The 23,276-nt window shown below is 33.1% G+C and overlaps 1 protein-coding gene across 25 annotated transcripts in view; it reads right to left on the reverse strand.

The window, feature by feature from the left end:
- The window catches only part of FIP1L1 (factor interacting with PAPOLA and CPSF1), a 74,475-nt gene that overhangs the window by 2,732 nt on the left and 48,467 nt on the right, over positions 1-23,276 (reverse strand). For 13 of the 25 annotated variants that reach the window (XM_045572580.1, XM_036416316.2, XM_036416393.2 and 10 more), the window contains 5 exons: positions 22,119-22,275; positions 11,216-11,242; positions 9,141-9,195; positions 7,470-7,525; positions 3,778-3,997 (listed from right to left, as the gene is read on the reverse strand). In XM_045572580.1, coding sequence (XP_045428536.1) covers positions 3,778-3,997; positions 7,470-7,525; positions 9,141-9,195; positions 11,216-11,242; positions 22,119-22,275 — 515 coding nt within the window. The remainder of the gene's footprint in view (positions 1-3,777; positions 3,998-7,469; positions 7,526-9,140; positions 9,196-11,215; positions 11,243-22,118; positions 22,276-23,276) is intronic. The other 12 variants (XM_036416412.2, XM_036416360.2, XM_036416376.2 and 9 more) reach the window with 1 other exon arrangement.

Raw genomic sequence — 23,276 nt, forward strand, 5'->3', positions numbered from 1 at the left:
AGGAGTTGAGTGATCTGAGTAGGAGTAATAGGAGACAGAATAAGATGAACATATAAGCCATATAAAAGAACAAATTAGCCTAAACAGGTTTGGCCCAGTGAATAGAGCGCTGGCCTGTGGACTGAAAGGTCCCAGGTTTGATTCCGGTCAAGGGCATGTACCTTGGTTGTGGGTACATCCCCAGGAGGGGGTGTACAAGAAGCAGCTGATCGATAATTCTCTCTCATCGATGTTTCTAACTCTCTATCCCTCTCTCTTCCTCTCTGTAAAAAAATCAATAAAATATTTAAAAGAAAAATCAATTTTTAAAAAAAGAACAAATCAGTCTGGGGTTTCTCAGCAAAAGTAATGAGTGAGTCTGTAGTAGGAGCAATAGGAGACAGAATAAGGTGAACATATAAGCCATACAAAAGTACAAATCAGTCTGTAGTTTCTTAGCAAAAGTAATGAGTCTGCCTAATGCAAGAGATGTTGCTGACCAAGCTGTTATTGCTTCTATACATTACATTTTTAAACCATTTTGTTTATTTAATCTTTATTGTTGAAGTATTACATATGTCCTCCTTTTCCCACATTAACCCTCTCCAGGCTGGCCCTGCTCCAAACAAGAAAATGTGTGTGCGTGTGTGTTGTGTGTCTGTGTGTGTATTTATGCTTTTTCCCACTTTATATTTGGAAAGTGGAAGAATGTCACCTAAAAGGCAATGTGCCATGACAGTGTAGAGTAGTGGGAGGAGTACAAACAGAGTAGGCCCAGGATCACATCCTGATTCTACTACTTACTAAATGTGAGGCCTAGGGTAAGTTAACCAACCGCCCTAGGCATCCATCTGTTTTCTCATCTATAAAATTGGCAACAATCTCTTTCAGGGTTGTTGTAGAACTGGGAATAGCATTTGTAAGTACTTGGTACAAGAGAAGGCCCTCAATAAATGGCAGCTTATATATAGGCTCAACATCTTCAGTAAATTTAATGCTATATTTTTCAGAAATATCGAGTCTAGTAATAATTAATGTCGTTTTTTAACATTCGTTTAAAATCTTGCTTGGCGTTGACTTGTATTGACATAACCTTCAAACACGTGGTATCTACAGAACGTGTGAAGTGCAATTAACAAGTTTTGCTTGAAAAAGTTTGTGTTTGGTTTGGTTTGTGTTGCAAAACTAGGGCTAAGAAGATGGCGGATGAAGAGCATATTGGGCACTGCATGCTTTACGAGTTCCAATTAGGAAGAAAAGCAAGTGAGGCTGCAAAAAACATCTGTAGTGCTCTTGGTCAAGATGCAGTTAGCGCCAGAAAATGCCAGCGTTGGTTTGAGAAATTTCGCGAGGGAAATTTTTCGTTAGATGACAAGAGTGGTCGAGGCCGTGTGTCCAATTTTGATCAAGAAGCTCTTCAAGCTCTTTTGGTGCAAAATCCTCAAATTACCCAACAAGAGCTTGCGACAACTTTAAATTGTTCACAAAAAACAATTTCCAATCAATTGCGTGCACTTGGCAAAGTCCAAAAGTTTGGAAAATGGGTTCCTCATGAGTTGACAGCCAACAACCGACAATCAATCAAAGAGTCACAATTTGTAGTTCGCTCCTCTCTCGTCAAAACCGTTTGCCGTTTTTAGAGCAAATTGTTACCGGAGATGAACAATGGGTGCTGTATGTTAATTTGAAAAGGCGGCCTCAATGGTTGGACAAAAATGAGGCTCCGCAGCCCATGCCAAAACCTGACTTGCATGCGAAAAAAGTGATGTTGTGTGTTTGGTGGAATTTTAAAGGAATTCTTCATTATGAACTTTTACCATCTACCCAAACCATTACAAGTGCAGTGTATAGTGCCCAATTGGAAAGGTTAGCCCAAGCTTTAAGAGAAAAAGAACCCGCGCTGATTAATCGGAAGGGCGTAATTCTTCACCACGATAACGCACGACCGCATACTGCAAGAATCACTGCTGAAAAACTGCGCCAGTTGGAATGGGAAGTTCTTCCTCAACCTGCATATTCTCCTGATATTGCCCCTTCCGATTACCATTTGTTTCGTTCTTTGCAAAACTTTCTTCTTGCAAAAAAATTTAATAATGAAGAATGCCTCAAAAATGCATTGACCGAATTTTTTGCATCAAAATCACAAGAATTTTACAACAGAGGGATTAAAATGCTTCCTGAGCGTTGGGCACAAGTAGTAGAAAACAACAGCAACTATATTGTTGATTAAATTTTGTTGTATTGTTTAAATAAATTCGATTTAAAAAATATTAGAAAACGACGTTAATTATTACTAGACCTAATAGAACCTTTTTTGTAAAGGTGAACGATCCTATCCTAATTAATTTTTTTCTGAAGCAGAATAATTAGCCCACACCAGGACAAATGAATATGGTGGTTAAATATTATCCTCTATGAAAATGAGGCTGTCTTTGTAATGATTCCAACTGGATTTACATTAAAAGTCTATTATCTCATAATTTGTCATCTGTAACCTTCTCACCCTAACACCAATTCCTGACAGCTTTGAGGCCTTTTTAGATTCTAAAGGCAGCCATATGATGGGAAACTTTCTACAGATGACAAAAGATTTGGTCTCATACATGAAATAAAAACACCCCTTCTTCTAGTCCCTTCTTTGAAAAGCAGCTGCTGCACAAGTTTCTCTGGGTCTGGAAATAATTCGAGTTCATTCAAATACCCTTGAATGAACAGACTTTATTCTTGCCCACAATTAAGTGGCCTAAAGACCAGATGTTGAAACTGGTCTGTAATTTTCAAACCAATGACCCTGTAATTTGTGACACAACACATACTACATGCCGTATCACTAAAATGTCTTTAAAAATTTTTTTAAAAAGGTGGGGTGGGGGGATCTTGACTTATACTTCACTTGGATTTTCCAGAGAATACTTTAGTCCTCGGATAATTCAGAACAACACAAAATTCCTCCACCTTTTGCCTTGAACTTTTAGTCAGAGTTAGGTAAACACTGACTTCTGATGGCCTAAAGCACAGCAACCTAAAATTAAATGTGGTTTAACCATTAGCACTTTAGTTTCAATAAAAATTAAGTAACGCCTGTATTTAAAATTTTATCAGATAATTTAGTCTCAAATATCCTATAAACTGTATTATTTTATGTTTACTCAAAGAAAACTTATAAGCTCTAGCAAAGCCATTTCTTTTTGTTTCCTTTCCTATCAGGTTTTGCATTAAGCTCCTTAACTTGTGAGTATGGACATTCTAGAGATAACAGTGCTATCTCAAGTATTTTAACTACATTAGAAACTATTTAACTTTTCTGGAAATTAATGCTCTTGAATTGAACAGAATCATGTTGACCTACATTGCTCAAGTTAACAGTACATGTTCCACCACAAAAACACAAAACATACACTCACACTATTGGTTGTGGGCTCAATCCCCAGTGAGGGACTTTCAAGAGGCAGCCGATCCATGAATCTCTCCCATCATTGATGTTTCTATCTCTCTCTCCCTCTTCCTTCCTATCTGAAATCAATAAAAATATATTTTAAAAAAGAAAGAAAAAAAATGTTTTAGATGGCAAGATATGTGAGGGGGTACAAAGTTTTCAAAATTCTTTTAGGAGAGAACAAACAAATTTGAAGACTATTGCTTTAGGTAATGAGACTCCCTATGAATTAAATAGCCTTAATGCTTTTATAGCGGTTATCCTAAATACTCTTTGAACAATGCTTTCCCAACTAAATTGGATTTTCCCTCCTACAATCAAATACAAACGGTCAAGTACACATTAAATCTATGTATACAAACCTGTTGAAAACACTTGGTGTAGGACTATGATCGCGCTCTCGCTCCCTCTCTCTGGTGCGCTCTCTTTCTCTGTCTCGATCACGATCTCGGTCTCGGTCTCTGTCTCGGTCTCGATCTCTGTCTCGGTCTTTCTCTCTTCTTGAGTAATAGTCCCATTGCTTGCTGGTGTCAACAAGACTAGGCCATGAAGGAGCAGAACCAGGAAGGTGGGGAAAGGCAACTAAAGAAAAAACACACACAAAAACAAAACATAAAGATTAAAAACAAAAGTTTTGGTAGTTAAAAACAAGAGGGAAAAAAAATACTAGAAAATAAAGACAAAACTTCCATCAAAAGTGCTTCATAAGATTATGATGCAAACTTATTTTATAACTAGAAAAGATAAATGACATAGCGAGAATACCCTGATTGGAGGAATATAGAGAAATAAACCTTAAAGACTTAACATAATCATTTTGCAAGGTGAACAGGAACCAGAAATATTATAGATACACCACAAAATTCCCCTTATAAAAAATGTAAACTAGAATATATTAGGACATCTTCAAAATATTGAGAGAAAATGGTAGTCAACCTAGGAACATGTAGTCAACAAATTATATTTTTAAAATAATTAGAAAAAAAAAAGGCATTCATAGATAAACAAAAACAACAAATGTTATGAGTTTACCAAAAGATAGATGTACAATGCAGTATAAGGGTAAACACACACACACACACACACACACACACACACACACACGAATGTATAATTTCAAAACAATATAGGGAAAAACAGAATATTTTAAAATCTGCCAATTCAAATTGATGAACCAAGAGACAGATATAGAGACAGTAAATCAACAGGCAGACTGTCAAATTACAGTGGGGAGGGGAGGAAGATCTGGGGGAGATAATAGATCAACCGAAGGACTTGTGTACATGCATGTAAGTACAACCAATGGACATAAAACTCTGGGGAGGGAGGGTATGTATGGGAGGGAAGGAGGTGGGGCAAAAAAAATCAATAAAATATATTTTTAAAATAATAATAAAAAATAATAAAATAATAAATAAATAAAAATAAATAAAAAATAAATAAAATCTGCCAATTCAAAAAGATTTGGAAAATACAGGGGTTGGGTAGACTAAGTTTATTAGCTCAAAAATCAGCACAATATAAAAGGCACTGAATTCATCAGTTATATCAGAGAGATTTTTGATTTGGACTTTGAATAATTCCTATTATATTCTGAACATAAGACATAAAAACAAAAAATGGTTAATAGCAAAGGAAAAAATAAGAAAAAAATATTAAAGGTTCAATTCCTGGTCAGGCACATACATGGATTGTGGGCTCAGTCCCCAGAGTGGGGAGTGCCAGGAGGCAGCCTATCAATGATTCTGTCATCACTGATATTTCTATCTGTCTCCTTCTCCCTTCCCATAATCAGTAAAAAATATATATCTTTTTTTTTTCCAAAGAGATGCAAACTGTCCTGAAGGGAAATTTAATCTTTAAAAAAACGACATCAGAAAAGATGGTGCATAATGCATGGTCACATAGAACAGTGTGCTAAAGGTGGGCAGGAAACAGGTTGAGCAAAGAAAGAAGAAAAAGAGGGACATTTGTAGTACTGTCAATAATGAAAGTAAACCTTAAAAAAAAAGAAAATATGGCCGAGACCAGTTTGGCTCAATGGATAGAGCGTCGGCCTGTGGACTGAAGGGTCCCGGGTTCAATTCTGGTCAAGGGCATGTACCTTGGTTGCGGGCATATCCCCAGTAGGGGGTGTGCAAGAGGCAGCTGATCGATGACTCTCTCGTAGATGTTTCTAACTATCTCTCTCCCTTCCTCTCTGTACAAAATCAATAAAATATATTAAAAAAGAGAAAAGAAAAGCACTTTAAAAAAAAAGAAGAAGAAAATATGGAAAATTAATATGATAAGAACTTAGAAAAGCACAGATCTAACAGAAGGGAGATAATAAAAAGTAGAAATCAAATAAACAGAAAACTTCCACACATTAAAAAAGCAGAAAGTTGGTTTTTGAATACTAGACAAATAAAACACGACAATCTCTGACAAGATTACAAAAAAGAGCAGAAACCGGTTTGGCTCAGTGAATAGAGCGTCCGTCTGTGGACTGGAAGGTGCCAGGTTTGATTCTGGTCAAGGGCATATACATTGGTTGCGGGCACATCCCCAATAGGGGGCGTGCAGGAGGCAGCTGGTCGTTGTTTCTCTCTCATCGATGTTTCTAGCTCTCTATCCCTCTCCTTTCCTCTCTATAAAAAAAAAGAAAAAAAAAAGGATAAAACCTTAAAAAAAAAAAAAAAAAAGATTACAAAAAAGAGGCCACATAAATAATATTAGAACCAAAAAGGGACCACAATTACAGATCCAACAGAGATTGAACAATACATAAACTATTATACACTTGATATCAACACATTTATAAACTTAGCTCAGTCTACTTCTTAAAAATAAATTACCAAAGAAAAGTGATTAAGAATAAAAAGAAATCTTAACCATCCTATAACTATTAAAGATATTAAATCAGTAATTTAAAACCTTCCCACAAAACCAGATTGTTTGTTTTTTTTTTCTTTTTTTTTTTTTTTTAATATATTTTATTGATTTTGTACAGAGAGGAAGGGATAGAGATAGAGAGTTAGAAACATCGATGAGAGAGAGTCATCGATCAGCTGCCTCTTGCACACCCCCCACTGGGGATATGCCCGCAACCAAGGTACATGCCCTTGACCGGAATCGAACCCGGGTCCCTTCAGTCCCCAAGCCGACGCTCTATCCATTGAGCTAAACCGGTCCCGGCAAAACCAGATTGTTTTATAGCTGAGTTTTTATGAGCTTATAAATTATAGACCATTCTAATATTACACAAACTTCCAGAGAAAAGGCAAAAAAGACCCTTTTCTTACTTATCTCATGTGGCTTGTATAGCCTCAATACCAAAACCAGTTAAGAATAGTACAAATAAAGGAAAATCACAGGCCAATCTTACATATAAAATTAGAAGTCAAAATCCTAGACAAATCCGTGTTTTTTAAAGTAATTAATCATGACCCAGTTAGATGTATGTCAGCAAATAAACAATGCCTAATACTAGAAAAATATTATAAATCTGAAACATTAATACACTAAAGAAAAACAGTATGATCATCTCATAAAGCAGCTGATAAAATCAATATTTATATAGTTCAAAAACACTTGGAAAATTAGAAAAAATTTTCCTTAATCTGATGTAGAATTCTATCAAAAACTCAACAGTAAAACAAAAATTATAAAAATGTAATAAATAAATAAATTAATTAATGCTGAAACCGGTTTGGCTCAGTGGATAGAGCGTCTGCCTGCAGACTGAAAGGTCCCAGATTCAATTCTGGTCAAGGGCATGTATGTTGGTTGTGGACACATCATCAGTAGGGGGTGTGCAGGAGGTAGCTGATCGATGTCTGTCTCTCATCAATGTTTCTAACTCTCTATCCCTCTCCCTTCCTCTCTGTAAAAAAATCAATAAAATATATTTTTAAAAAAATAAAATAAAAAGAACGAAAGAAAAGAAAAAAGAAAGAAAGAAAAAGGCTGCAGAGCCCAGATTTCAGGATAGAAGTGTAGCTCCCAAAGCCTGCCTGCATAAGGCTGCTACCTTTATTAATTCAAACTGAATGTGGCGATTAAAAACACTTACCATTGCCATATGGAAAAGCACGTGCAGAACGACTATCATAACCAGAGGAATGTCCACTGTTGAAGAAAAAATGTATTTTTATGTGTTCAAATAAGTTCTAAATTTTAATAGATTGGTACAAATCATAAAGGCAGAATTATGAGTTCTTTAACAACAACAATAAGCTTTAATTCTATAATTTAAATTTTAATAGTAAAAACACAGGATTATTTTACCTCCAAATATATTAAACCTAATACCCAGGTGTAAAAAAATTATAGCTTACTAGTATAACATGAATAATCCAATGAATTCATCTTAACTCACAAGAAAACAGAAACTTTGAGGCTAACAATATTTAAAACTTAATTAAAATTTAGTCTTAAGCCCTAGCTGGTTTGGCTCAGTGAAGAGAGAGCATGAGCTTGCAGACTGAAAGGTCCCAGGTTTGATTCCAGTCAAGGGCACATGCCTAGGTTGCAGGCTCGATCCTCAGTAGGGGGCGGGCAGGAGGCAGCCAATTGATGATTCTCTCACATCATTGATGTTTCTATCTCTCCCTCTTCCCCTCCCTTCCTCTCTGAAATCAATTAAAAAATATATTTTTTAAAATTTATCTTTAAAAAAGCTGGTCTGTTATCAATCAGAAATTTAGCTCTACTGACAGGAACAACAAAAAATACTTAACATTTTGATTGAGAAAACAAATATATATTTAAGAAGGACTTAATAAATCTTTATGTTCTCACAAGTCACACTTCACTGAGTTTTATCATGTTCTTTGAAAATCATATGCATGGTTTTAATACTATTGATATTACGGTTATCACCATTTTTGTCTTCTTATATCATTTAAATAACGTTTTCAAAAATACACTAATTTTGTAGAGTTTATTTGCCAATTAAGCAGAAATAATTATAGCTACCATTAATGATTCCTATCTATCAAGAATTATGTTGATGCTTTATATTCACTATCTGTTTTAATCTTCACAATTCTATCAATCCCACTTGGTAAAAGAAGAAGCTAAGTCTCAAAGAGTAGTCATAAACTTTGCATAGCAACACAAAGCTGGTAAATTATGATGGCAAAATGTGAACCAGTTCTTTTTTACTCCAAAGTCTCTCCTGTTAAACACCATATTGCCACCCATGAGGTAAAAATTATTTAGTACAGCATTCCAACTAACTAAAACCATAAATGCAGGGTATGAAAATAAGGCTTTTCCCATGAAGAATGGATCCAATCCTCCATTGTGGAAGCTGAGTTGCAGCAGAACAGCAAGGAATAAGGCAGCTTTTCTTTATTATGGTCCCTGATAACAGTTGTCCTTACCCAATCCTAAGATAGACATGCTTTATTCATGATTACCAGTCATCTTTTTGTATTTTCCACAAAATTGACTACCGTCAATTTTCAAAATTAATTTAGGAGTTTCTTTAATTAGTGTGTATAAATCAAGGGAAGATACTTCAAAATACTATCATTTAGTTATTTTTGTGTTTTGTTATTGAGCTATACAGGTCCAAATCTTATATCAAAGTAACTAATACAGATCTAAACTTACTCATTAAAAGGCAGGTACCACTGTTTATAAAATCAAATCTTTGAAAATATTACCAAAATATGTATGATTCTTCTGTCAAAAGCCTATCAATGACAAAAATTTTACAGTATACACAATTCTTTACCTTTCTATTGTTGGTATAAGAGATGGAGGTGGAGCACCTGGTGGAGGAGGAAAACCTGAAACAATCAATCATAAGGAAAAAAAGTTAAGAGAGTGTGTATTTAATGGCAAGAGAGAAACAAAGTTGCTACATATCACTAAATTTTTCTGGGGACATAACATGCTTCTCTATGTTATAATGGACAGGAAAAAAATGGAGCTTAAGCTTACAAACAGATATTAGAGTAATAAAATTTTAAATGAACAGTCTTGTCTAATACATAGAGCACAAATTGGGAGTCAGGACACTCGGTCTTATTTTCAGCACCACACACAGCCCATTTTGTGAGTATGAGAAAGTTAATTTCAATGCCTTACCTTTTCCATATAAAACAGTAGTGTTGCCACCAGATATATTATACTTGAAATATTTTAGTAGAAAAGCAAATAAGATAACGTTTACCTCTTTTAAATTTTTTTTTAGTTTTAAGTGTGTAGAAATTTCCTTAAAATGTGTAATATATAAATAAAATCTTACCAGTAGATATAATAACTGCTTAAGGCTAAGAATATCCATCATAAAATATGTTTTAATACCACAACCCTAAAAAACTACTTTACAAATAAAGGCATATAATTATAGTTTTGCATTAGTCTGGAAAGAAAATTTGCACTTTGATATTATGAGGTCTGCATTCTCAATAATTCACAATACCTAAATGTAATACTATGGAATGTGGCTAAATGGGACCTTTAACATTAATCTATTCTACACTTTCCAATTCAAATAGGCAAAAAGAATCTCAACAAAGACTAAAATTCTACAACTTTTATGATACCAATTGCTTCCTAATTTTAACAACTCTCACTACTGGGAAATGCATTAAAGTTATATTATTTAGATTTCTCACACTGCAACACATATGCTATCCTGAATGAGGGCAAGAAACAATCCATTGTCCTATTCTCTAACACATTCTACATATTAGAAACAATTCCACTAGACCTTCTTTTTAGTATTCTAAGTAAAAACGAATCTCAGTTCTCTTAACCCTTCTCAAAAGTCCAATCAAATCAGTTTGGCCCTTTTACAAGCTGTTTCAAATTCACCATGCTCATCTTCCCTGTATCCAATTTTGGGATTTATAAATCCTCTACTGAACATCTTAGAAGTATCCAATTTAGCATTTACCACATTAGTACTCAAGAGTCCACAATCCTGCTTTATACAGTTTTTAAAATCACATTTCTTTTTAAACTAAAAAGATACACCAATGATTCCTTTATAACTTCTCCTGGTAAGTCTTTTTCAGCCACATTCATAGACAATCAATGACTATCTCATATCTAACTATATACTCACCTATGCTATCTAAACTACACTGTTTATCAAGGTCATTTTGATTTTAGACCCACCCTTCCAAGAACTTTCACTGCTTATTCTCTTCATGCTCCTTGGCTTTTAATGCTGAACTAAGTTAACACACTTGCTGCCATTTTTATCACACTACCAAAAAGCTCTAAATTTTTTCTTTAAATAACACTGGGCCACATATAACTATTGATCATACACTGGGCCACATATAACTATTGATCATACCATTATAACAATGAACAATTTAACCACTCAGAGAGCAACCATCTGTCCAGTTATCAATCTACCTAACAATGTGGCTCAGAACATACATTCTCATAATACTGAGTTATACCAGAAGGGCAAAAAAAAAAAAAAAAAAAAAAAATCAAGATAAATGATCTTTCTTATCTCTTACAGTCACTTTATCATATAAAAAATTCCTTGGTATTTTTAATAAAAAAAAAATTTATCCTATACTCAGTTCTCTTCAACCAACTGACATGGTGAAAATCTGACAATTTTTTCAGAATCTCTATTTCTACAGAAATGGGTAAGACAGGTATAAGAAAACTAATTATCTTAAAACTGGAATGAAGCAAAGGCAGAGCTGAAAATAGGACCTTGAAATCCCAATAGCCTATTCCATATTCTAATCGTATCAACACTGTCCCTCCTGTAACTATAGGCTTGAAATTTCATGTTTATTAACAATGATGGAGAAAACATGGAAAAAGTTTTACCTGGAGGTGGTACAGTTATTGGAATACCTAAAAAACAAGTGATGAAATTTAATATAGTAATTGGATTTTATAATCTGTAATGTATTTATGCCATCACCAAAAAACACCTTTGAATTAAAACCCCTCGCCTCATTATCCTGGCTTATTCACTCAAGAGAAGCATTCTATTTTCTTGCAGAGGACCAACAATTCGAGTATAACATCTGACTTCCTGATGAAAAACCCAGTCTAACAACTAGATGATAGGTTTCCCCCACAAGTTCTAATCACAAAGTTAGACAACAGTTAAAAAAGAGCACAATTGTGCATACACAAATATCCAACTCTATGAAAATAACACTAAGTTTGATCAACATCTGATCTTGTTATTTTAACATTTTAATAGGGAAATTGATCAATGGGCTCTTTAATGTTGTAGATACTGCAAAGTAACTCTGAAGAGGATGGGTATTCACTTAGTAAAACTAAGTGTGACATTCAAGTGTTGATTTCTATTGTTTTTACTGTTGTTGAAAGGAGGGGGGGAGATTACTTCCCTTGATTTGTGGGAGTAGAGAAAGGGGAATAGCCAATTCATATGTATATACCCACAGGGCATGTTAATGTAGACAATTTACTTCTACAGGAGTCAGAATATATTGCATGACTCTCATTCATTTGCACACATTATAAACTTTAAGAAATTTCCAACTATGTACACACATTCTAAGTTTATACTAGTCAAATGTGCCCTTAAATTCTAACGTAAAACTTAGGCGGCAAGCATACTGTAACTACTTTTTGTTTGAAGAAAAATAGCATTACTAAGTAGGAAAATAGAAAAAAATCACTTCATAAAAATTTTATACCATAACTTCAACAGAGCAAAAATTCTACCTTATCAAAATTAGTCCAAAGAGGGAAAATAATTATTTCATTAACTAAATGCATGGGGAAAAATAATGAAAAGAGAATCACTTTCAAAAGTTTTCTTGTCAATGGAAAATCTGCTAATAATTTATTTTAAAACTTTACCAGAATAGGTTTATATAAAAGATCTTAAGGCAGCAAGTAGCCTTAAAATGGAGAATGCTAACCTGATTTAACCACCATGAAATAAAGAGTATGATAAACTTATAAAACTAATAGGACTGAAGAAGATATATAAAGCAGCTATCATCTTTCAAAAATCATTATGCCTTCATAAATCTACATAAACTAATCTGCACTTAAAGGCGATTCTCATCCATCCCTGTGGTTATCTTGAGGCTTTCTAAATTACTAAGCTAAAAGAATCCAGCAAACAATACAAGCCAGCAGAGTCCCAGACATCTAACTGAATGGAAAAAGGCAGAGCATATTCAATATTCTTAATATCCACTATTACCCGATTTTCTTTAGAACAGTTTAGGCTTTGTCTAGCACTATGGAACTTCACTAGGTAACCTAATTTTTACATTTAAACACCTGACAATATTCTTACATGAATAAGACAAAGAACTGTATCAAATTCAGCAATCCACTCCGTAATCCTAACAACTTTACCTAAATGAACACATGAGCAGAATGTATCATTTCAGCTAACGCTCACATTCACTACAGCTTACTAAAATATGAATTCATACAAAATAACTAAGAAATTACTAATCAGACCTCTCAAAATTTAGTCCTCAAAAACATTTTAAGTTGTCAAACTTTTACAAAACAGTGATAAGACATATAATTAAATTGTTAAGTATAGTCTGCTTTTAATTTGAATCTTACAACAATAGTATCATAGGACAGACTTTTTTTAAAAAATCAACTGAAAGGAATTAAGAACACAAAGAAAAATCATGCTGTCTATATAGATGCCTTTCCAATTGGTATCTACACATCAAAAGGCTGGCATGACAGCTAGAAAGGGACCTTTTCATGAGGCCTCTATTCTACCTAAGATATTTCAATGCAGCTCTTTATTGGTAAATGATCACTGAAACATAACTATAAAGTTGAGTAAACACTATATAATCAATTATTTGACAATTATCAAATATATCTTCAATTCAACTAAGAAAATTTAACATGTGATATGTTAGGCCAACATAATCCTCCATCTACAAATCGCTCTTTAGCATCTGACTTTTGTTAACAAAATAGAAATAGTGTAAGGAGAGAAAAATTTAATCTCAAAAATCCCACGCTCTTAACACTCCCACCATATTGGCCAACACATGTGCTGCCTAGCCAACAGACTTGAAATACACAAGGCAAGTACTGTATTTCTTTTCTGTATCCTTTATTTGTAAAGTAAGTAGGGGAAAATATTTATTTTCCTGGAAAGTGTTTTATAATGGTAGTAAAAGTAAGATTTCTGCCAAAGCTTTTAGAAAAGTAGTATCCAAATTCTAAGGACCTGAACAGATTAGTTTTGGAACTTCAGCAATCATAAGAACCTTCTGGAGTTTGTTAAAACACAGATTGCCGAGCCTCCCCAAAATGTCTGATTCAGAAGTTTGGAGTGGAGCCAGAGAATTTGCATTCCTAACAAAGGGGAGATCATGATGTTGCTGACCAAAGACCACACTGTGAGAAACACTAGACTAAGTTTCTCATTTGCACTACTGAATACTTCAATATTCAAAACAGGCAAAATAAATGACAGCCTATATACTATCTACAATACATCATCAAAAGAAAAAGGAGAGAATTTAACTTTTCTGATATGTAACACACACTCTTAAATGTAAAGTGTGACTGTAGGGGAACCTGAAATCCTACTTGGGAGACAAAAACTAGAGCAAAGAAATAAAAAGATAGCATACCTGCAAAATATATTAAAAATAATTTTTTAAAACTCTCACAAAATTAAGAGGCTTCACATTCAACAACAGTCGAAAAAAAAAAAACTAATAAAAAATATCTATAAACTCATTCTCAATGTTGCTCATGATTATTTTGTACAATAGGCCCTGTACATGAATTCATGCATATGTGGGATCTCTAGGCCTCGCCTGCAGCAATCAGGGCTGATCAGGGCTGGGCCAATCAGGGCCTGCTGGCCAGGGGAAAGGACAGGGTGCAGAAGGTTGGCCACCAGTCCCGAGGGGTGAGCCAGCCCTGGACCTCCCCTAGGAAAGGGGCTGGGAGGCCATGTCTGTCACCACCCACCCCCATCCCCCCACCCCCGTTCCCTGTCCCAGCCTTGGCTCTGGCAGGGTCAGGAGAGGAGGCGGGTCACCAGGCCAGGTGCAGAAAGAATAGCCACCGGACACTGCCCACGGGAGGTTGGCTGTGGGAGCGCACTAATCACCAGGGGTCAGCTCCTGTGTTGAGTATCTACCCTCTGGTGGTCAGTGTGCGTCACAGTGACTGGTCGAACAGGCATTCTGGTCGTTCAGACATAATGGTTGCTTTGGCTTTTACATATTATATATAGATAACTAAGGCAAGAGTTATGGGACATGTCTTCCAAAGATCCCTGTGCCTCCTGGTATTTATGCCTTTTTATACCTTTGGTATCTATACCTTCCCCTTGAGTCCTGGTTGGATACAATAACTTGTTTCTAACAAAATACAGCAAAAAATAAAGGGATGTCACTTCCATGACTACAGTTCAAAAGACAGTGACTTCCACTTTGCTGGTATCCTCTAATGATTTCTGGGCATTCATGCTTTGATGAAACAAGCTGCCAAGTTGGAGAGAAAATAAATCTTTTCAACAAAGTGGTTAGTGAGCTTGGAGATGAATCTTTTGTCAACCAAGCCTATCAAATAACCAACTCAAAGTCTGTAAGAGACCTTGAAGAGAGGACCCAGCTAAGCTGTCCCTGCATTCTTAACACCAAAAAGGCTGTTCAATAATAAATATATCATTATTTTAAGCCACTATGTTCTGGAATAATTTATTATGCAGCAACAGCTAACCAATATAACTATTATATTGGTTATATAATATATAATAACTAATTATCATTTTTCTCTATTAAGTTCAAATTTTTTTAAAAATGGCAGAATTATGTGAAAGGTCTTCACTGGTAACTTCCAAATTTGTAGTTCCTATTTCTCAGATAATTTCCGAACTTCAACAGCACTATTAAGTTACGAATAAAAAAACCTGATTACTTCCCTTAAGTCTCAATGATTTCCTACTTCAAATTCATCAAGCTCATACATATATCTCTACATAGAAATTGAGTATAAAGTCAAGATTTGTAAAAATCATTAAATATCACTTCTACAACATACTTTTTTCTTCCTATATACCAATATTTTTAAAATTATATACACATATATCATCTATCATTTATTCTTTTTAAAACAAGTATAGGATACTGAATACTGTAAAGCTATTTTTTAATAATTAAGGTGAAACAATTAATTGTAAGATACAAGCAATGAAAATAATTTTAAAGAAAAAAATTTGTTAAAAGGTGCTATGATTATAAAACTTAGAGTAACAAAGTTACTAGAATACTTTATACCTAAGAGATAAAGATGATGATTTATGGTAACTATAAATGAAATGAATTATTTTATCCTTATTAAGATCTCTTAATCCCCCCGTTTATAAAATAATCTACAGGCTACAAAAAAATTAAAATTCTGTTAAACAAAAATATCTGATAGAAAAGTTCAATATTTTTACAAAAAATCTTGTAAAGGAACTGATCTCTATTAGCTCAGATATAATCACAAAATGATTGGAAGAATCAAACAAATAAGAGATCAATATTAAATTATATAAAATGCAGCATCTATGTTATAATACAATTATAAAGGCAACATCCATGGACAAAGAAGACATTCAAAAATCAACATCCTAAAAATCACCATTCAGAAGAAGCTTTTAATTCTATTAAACTTACATTTAAGTTAATTTTTAATTGTGCCAGAATATACTACTTATTATAGTTAATTAGCATTAGTCCCTATTTTCAGTATATTAAAAACACAGACTGTTAAATTTCTTTAACACATAAATACAAAACATAAGAGAAAATGAGTACAGCTCTCAAAAACGTCAAAGAATTCTTTTGCAAAGTACTTTTATAAAAGACAGTTGAAATGCCTACATTTTTTACAAATAGCATCAATTAATAAGATTTGCTGTGTAAAACTAAAAACTTTCATGGAACTGTAACAGCTTAATTAATGTTATATTCATTAAATGGCTTATCAATTAAAGAGACAAAATTGTACTTCCTCAAAGATGCTAATAATACTCATCCAATATAAGCCAATCTTCTGCCAAAGTAGCAGTTCTCAAAGCGTACCATGGAGATTCCCTTAAAAAATTTGCAAGGCCAAAACTACTTTCATAAAAATACTAAGATAACATTTGCCATTTTCACCCTCATTCTTACAGCTATACAATGACATTTTCCAGAGGCTATGTATGTGACATGTGAAATCACAATAGATTCAATGCAGGAACAAACAGGAGAATCTAGTTTTCAGAGTAAAGAGACTGCAGAAGTATAAAACAATGCCACTCTTTGCACTAAATGTCTTTTTGTTGCTCTGAAAAAAAATAATTATTTTTTAAGAAAATATATTCTTAATATTAATACATAATAGGTGAATTCTATTTTTTAAAATAAGTATTTTAATTATAATACCTTAACTCCTCAGTTAATAGCTAGTACAAAAAAACAGATGTAACATGCATAAATAAAAGCTCTTTGGGGTTTGCAGTATTTTAAAAAATGTAAAGGAGTCTGTGACCACAAGGACTGAGAGTAACTGTGTTAGAACCGTACTGCTAATAGAAAAGCATTCTGAAGACTTGGTAGGCCTTGGAAGAAATGAAGTAGACTCCAGATGTAAGCTGCTTTTCTTCCAAACCCCATGTGTCATCACTAACCTCAGAATTAAGATATTTAAGAAATAAACAAGATTTTCAAGTTCATACCATTTGTAGTACTTGATTAGTAGAATAAAAGACACGGACATACTTGACAATCTTTTAATAAGAAATCTAATTCCTTTTAAAATGCAGGAATTTACACATATTGAAATCTAGGTAAATAGCTAAATCTTATATCTGGCTTTAAGAGCAGGGATGACTTGTCTGTGGTCCAGACTATTGCGCTACCATATCAGTAAAACAAATAGCCTTCTTCAATGTAGAATTCTACTCCTGAGCTAGATTTCAACTGTTCCCAAGACAAATAAAACCACAATCACATGAGCCTTAATATTGACCGATGTAACAAGAAATGAATTATAACATATAAGCCTTGTGTCAATAAACTCCATTATTAAAAAATGAAGATAAAAAATGACACTAAAATAAATTAACATTTAAAAGCCTACATTAAAAGTCTACTGTTAAATGTAATAGGATGAGCATAGTTATTAAAAGCATATTTATAATCATTAAGGTTATTTTATTTTAAAAACAAGTAAGCCAGACACAAATACGGAATGATTCCACTTATATGCAGTACCTAGAATAGGCAAATTCCTAAGAAAGAAAGAAAAAAAAAAGAGGCAACCAGGGGCTGGTTGGAGTAAGTAGAAAGGGTTGTTTAATGAGTACATAGTTTTTGTTTAAATGATGAAAAAGTTTTAAGTGCAGATCCTTAAAACTGGTTACACAACGTTGTGACTGTATTTAATGTCACTGAATTATACATTTACAAAATGGTTAAAATTATAAATATTGTGTTATATATATTTTACCAATCAAAAAAATAAAAATCAACTACTCTATAACACTAATCCTTCCAATTTTACAAATTTTCTTGTAATAAACAAGTATATCAGAACTAGTTTATTCAGTAAACAGACTTCTTAACACAAACCAGGCGAATAGGAATACCTCAGTGAACTGGGCATTTTTTTTTTTTTTTTAATTTTGATTCCTGTTCTTTACATCCTTCCTTACCCACAGATATGTATATATGCATGTACTTCAACATCAAGGAAATACTTAAAAAGAAAGAAAAGGTTTTTAAGACATGTTATTGGGGTGAGTACACATAATCCAATAATATAGCCTTCCTGACACAGATAATGAATGATTCATTTCAATACTGTTAGTAAAACAGGCTTTCAAGCAAAACTGCCTGTATTAGAATTCTGGTTCTGCTTGCTACTTTATGGCTATTACTTAAACAACTTGAGCCCCAGAGTTTCCTCATCTGTAAAATTAGAATATCTATTTCAGATGCTATAAAGAATAAAAGTGAGTTAATACAAGAAGTATGCTCAGAACAACATTTTCAATAGTAATCATTCAATAAGTATTAGCTATAATTTTATTATTACTCAACCAATGCATGAAATCACACTAACTCAATAGATATGGTTCACTAGAAACTGAAAATAGGTTTTCTGAAAATTAAGAAAGATTCTGAATACCAGTTTGTTTTCAACAAGAAACCAGATTAAACATTTTCTCTTTTAAAAATTCCAAAAGTCTCAACAGGTCCCTTAAAAGTTTATTCTGCTCTCCAATACAAAATCTCCTATACTTTTCATACTAATCTATTGTGGCTAGAAATACTTTGTTCTGTTTCTAAGGTTTCATGTATGTTTGTAGATGTGTGTTTGAGAAGAAGAGGAGGCAAGATACCTTTCCTCTCCTGTTAACTATCTGACAGTAAATGTCCCTTGAACGAGCATTGTCTAACACACCTCTTCACTGCTAAGAAGTAACTATCTACTTATGCTGAGAAACAACTATAGAGTTGACTAAAAATTTTATCCTCCAAAATAGGGCACTTGTGAGTGAATAATAATCATGCAAGGATAAAAGGTATAAAGTAGGATTGTTCTAGGCAAATCTGGATATCACTATTTATGAAAGAACTGGTTAACACCCAAAAATATGGGCTCAATATATTATTACCGTATTTTTCGGACCATAAGACGCACTTTTTTCCCCCCAGAAGTGGGGGGAAAAAGTCCCTGCGTCTTATGGTCCAAATATAGCCTACACCTATACTTTAAAAAAAAAAAGTCTTTTTACTTGCCCGGCTCTGTGTGGTCTCTGTGTGCTTGCCCGGCTCTAAAATGGTTCTAAATGCTGCTGTTTACTTTACAGGGTTGATTACATGTGTTTATGACTGTGATGTTGGGTTTTAATGCACATAAAATATTTTAGGACACTATTTGTTTCAGAATCTTTTTTTCTTCATTTCCCTTCTCTAAAAACTGGTGCGTCTTATGGTCCGGAGCGTCTTATGGTCCGAAAAATACGGTAATTATTTGTCCCATCATATATATGACTATAGTTTTAAAAACTATTGCATTTGAAACTTAACAAAGGCAAAATTAAAATATGTTTAAATTTTCAAAAGTTTTTTTGCCTTTTAGCATTTCTCAGCAAAGCACAAAGAAAACCTAGGGTTTCTACTAGAAAAATGGAGCTTACTTATTAAGGCAATGCTTACAAAAGACTCCTGAGCCACAGTGCTTTCTTTCATTAGCTGCATATGATTTTTTTGTTTGTTTTGCTTTGTTTTTAAAGAAATATTGATGAGAGAGAAACATTAATTGGCCGCCTCCTGTATGTCCTCTACTGAGGATTCCTGGACATGTACCCCAACCAGGAATTGAATTAGTTACTTCTTGGTACATGGGGTGATGCTCAACCACTGAGCCATATGCGTCAGGCTAGGTGCATATAGTTCTTAAGGTGATATAAACGACAGCAAACTCAAGAGAATATACTGTAACCATGTGGTTCTTTGGCAAATGATGTCAAAATGTGTCTTTAATTAAAACCTACTGCTATGTATCTATGCAGCTATAGTGTTATTTAAAGCAAGTGCCCATTCTGATTGCTAAGTGCCTGTGTGACTATACCAAGTGTAAATCTGAAAATCCCTATGTTATAGTTATATAAATATGTTTCTAACTCAATCAGCTAATATATTTGGAAAATTTTAAATATACACAAGATATTTATGATTAGCACTGTGGGGAAAAACTCTCTTCAACAGCTCACAAGCTAATAAAAATGAGAGGTATTTCAGTTAGCCTCCACTTACACAAATATTTCATTTTTTGTATGAATTGGTTATCTTCTCTCACCTCAATCCAGCAAATATACCACAGTTAGATATTGCTTAAACTAGCATAAGAATTAATCTATATTTGTATTCCTTAAATGTGATAGGACCTTATGAAAGTATAATCTAAAAATAAGCATTAAAGGAAATCAGGACAGGCATTTAAAATATGAAAAGCATGTACCTGAAAATTAACATTAAATATAGTTTACGCAACAAAAAATAACCTGCTACAGAATTCTACAGATGTGAACATTATTAAAAGATTTATTGTCCTTTAAAGAGATTATATTACAAAAAATGGAAGTATCATTTTGAAAAAAGCCTATTTCAGATAATGCCAGTGCCTATCAGCAATATCTCTCAAAGCTACTAAATATTCTTATACCAATCAGATATTTATTTTTTTCATCACTAATACATATCACCACTCTCACCTTAATAAACAGCTAGTACTGAACTATATAAAATGGGAATATACTATTTAGCTAGTAAATAAGAAAATCCTTCTAAATTTAGTACCTAGTAAAGTATAAATACAATTATAAAGCAATCTAGCATAAGGTCTATTATTACATATACATATTAATCATCTTTTAGTCTCATTTAAATCAAATATGTTCAAAATTGACTATATATTTTATCTTTTTTCAGAGAACAAAGAAATCATTTATGAATCATTAAGTCATTACCTTTTTATTTAGTTAATTCTCACCATATTAAAGACACAAGAATCATGGATCCAATCACAATTTCTGGTTTATGTTTCAAAACAAAAATTCTTATTGGACCAAGAATTAACTGAACATCAGAAATAATGTTGCCTGGTGTAAGCACCGCTATCCTTATTCAGTTTTCTCCTTTATTTTAAGAAAACAAAATTCTCTATAGCCAGAGTAATTTTTCATAATTTTTAATCCTTTGAAGGTAGAGGTGACAATGAAGGAAACCAAAGGTATTTTGGCTTCAGGGCAGATGTGATAATATTTAGAGACCTAGGATTACCATAATCTGATCATAACTGGCACCTTAAAACATAGACAGCTCTCTTGTAAATGTGAAGTGGTCACAGCTCTTAAATATAAACTGACATATACTACAATCTTAACATATACTATACATTCTAATTAGGACCAATAGCTAATATTTACCATTTTCCTAGGCATTCTCCATAGAAAAAAAATAATTATTACCTAAATCTATCTTGTTAGTTTCATTAAAAATTGGTTAAGGGGGTAAATATTAAAAGCTTATTGGAAATAAAATAAAGGTCACCGAATGAAAGGTTGAAAGTATAAATTTTGGGGATTAGTTGTAATATTTTCTATTGACATTAATCTAGTTTTTAATAAATAATCAAAAGTGGCTACAAGTAAAATAAAAATTTACATTAATTTTCTGCCTCACTTAAAAGAAATACCAGGTACCTGGCATCCAGAAATAGTCTCCTAAAAGGAAACCAGTATAAAGACGACAACCAGACTGAGATTTTCAATTCAAAAAATCTCTTCATGGTATATAATTTTTTTTCTAACCTATTCCAATTCTAAAAGCATCTTTAAAAAAATTTTTTTAAACAACTTAACATTGTTTATAATTCAATATGGGTTTATAAATATATAATTAGTAGCTTTAGTTTAGGGAATATGATCTTTTTGGATCATTTTACTATCTCTACATTCTTCTCAATTTCTGTATAGTGTCTCTGCTATGCTGAAATAGCAAGACACGTATATATCTGTTTCAATGTAAATCTACTGAAGACAATATAATTTCATAATCTATTACTTTTAATGTAATGCAATCAATGAAAATGTTATTTTCAAATATATATATTTTAATTGTTAAATTCAAAATAAAAAACATTCATGGGTTATTTATTTATTTTTTTTTCAAAACCAAATATTTTATGTACTATTTACCTGGTGGTGGAATCAGAGGTGGAGCAGTGCTGACAGTTGGAGGAGGTGGAAGAAATGGAGGAGGTGGTAGGTGGGTAGGAGGAGCTCCTGGAGGAAAAAATGGAGGTGGTTTGCTAAAATTGTTGTCTACTTCAGAAGCAGATCTTTCAGAAAGGACCTAAAATTAGAGCATAGTTTATTTTTAAAAAATAAATAAACATTCTTATCTGCAATTAAACTCAAGCAAGTTAATTTCATTTAATCTAAGAATCAAAGAAAAAAGCTTTATTCTCATACACATATTTTGAGGAGAGTAATTTTCTGTGTGATGTGTATGTATATACACAGATGTCAGTATACACTTTCACACACATACTTAAAGCCCAGGAAAAACAACTGACATCATTACAAAAAAAACTTCTGAATACAACGTAATTGATAAAGCATTCTAAACAAGTGACAATTAGGTACTTTATAAATATAATGTAATAAGGATTATCTTTGTTACCCAACCAAGAAAAGTATTCAAAAAGTTAAAGTATAGTTTAGTAGGTGGGGAAGGAAGGAGGGAAAGAAAGGGGGGTGGAATGGAACAGTGGGGAAGAAAGGGGGACATCTGTAATTCAACAGTGAAGATTAAAAAGAATAAATAAATAACAGTAACATGGCAGCAGAACCAGATATTCATTGCAATAAGTCCTATTATCACCAGGTTGGAAAGTAAGAGACTGTAAAGCATGCATCAACAAGATGCAAGAGGCAGCCAAATATGTAAATGACTTTTTGATGTGACCCTTGTAACTTTAAGAACAAAGGTTAATACCTGAAAAGTAAAAGTGATTATAAAATACTGATATGCATAAACAGGTAAGGAACAGGCAGCAAATTTAAGGAGATTTGCACCAAGGAATTTGGATTTTTGACAAGCTCCCAAGGAAATTATAACTCACAAAGAAGTTTAGGAAACAGCAAAAACAGGCAACATACTTAGCTTATACTTATCAAATCCTTACTAGTTAAAGCATATAACTTAAACATATAATCCTTTCTTTCGTTAACTTTTCCTCCATTTATGTACAGTAATTTTTGTAAGACATATACTGATGTTATTTTTCTAATGAAGAGAAGATATTTTAAGAAATTATAGCATTTTGATGGGAGAAAGCAAGGACTATCTTC

Source organism: Pipistrellus kuhlii, unplaced genomic scaffold (assembly GCF_014108245.1).
Source record: "Pipistrellus kuhlii isolate mPipKuh1 unplaced genomic scaffold, mPipKuh1.p scaffold_m20_p_1, whole genome shotgun sequence".
Taxonomy (NCBI): domain Eukaryota; kingdom Metazoa; phylum Chordata; class Mammalia; order Chiroptera; family Vespertilionidae; genus Pipistrellus; species Pipistrellus kuhlii.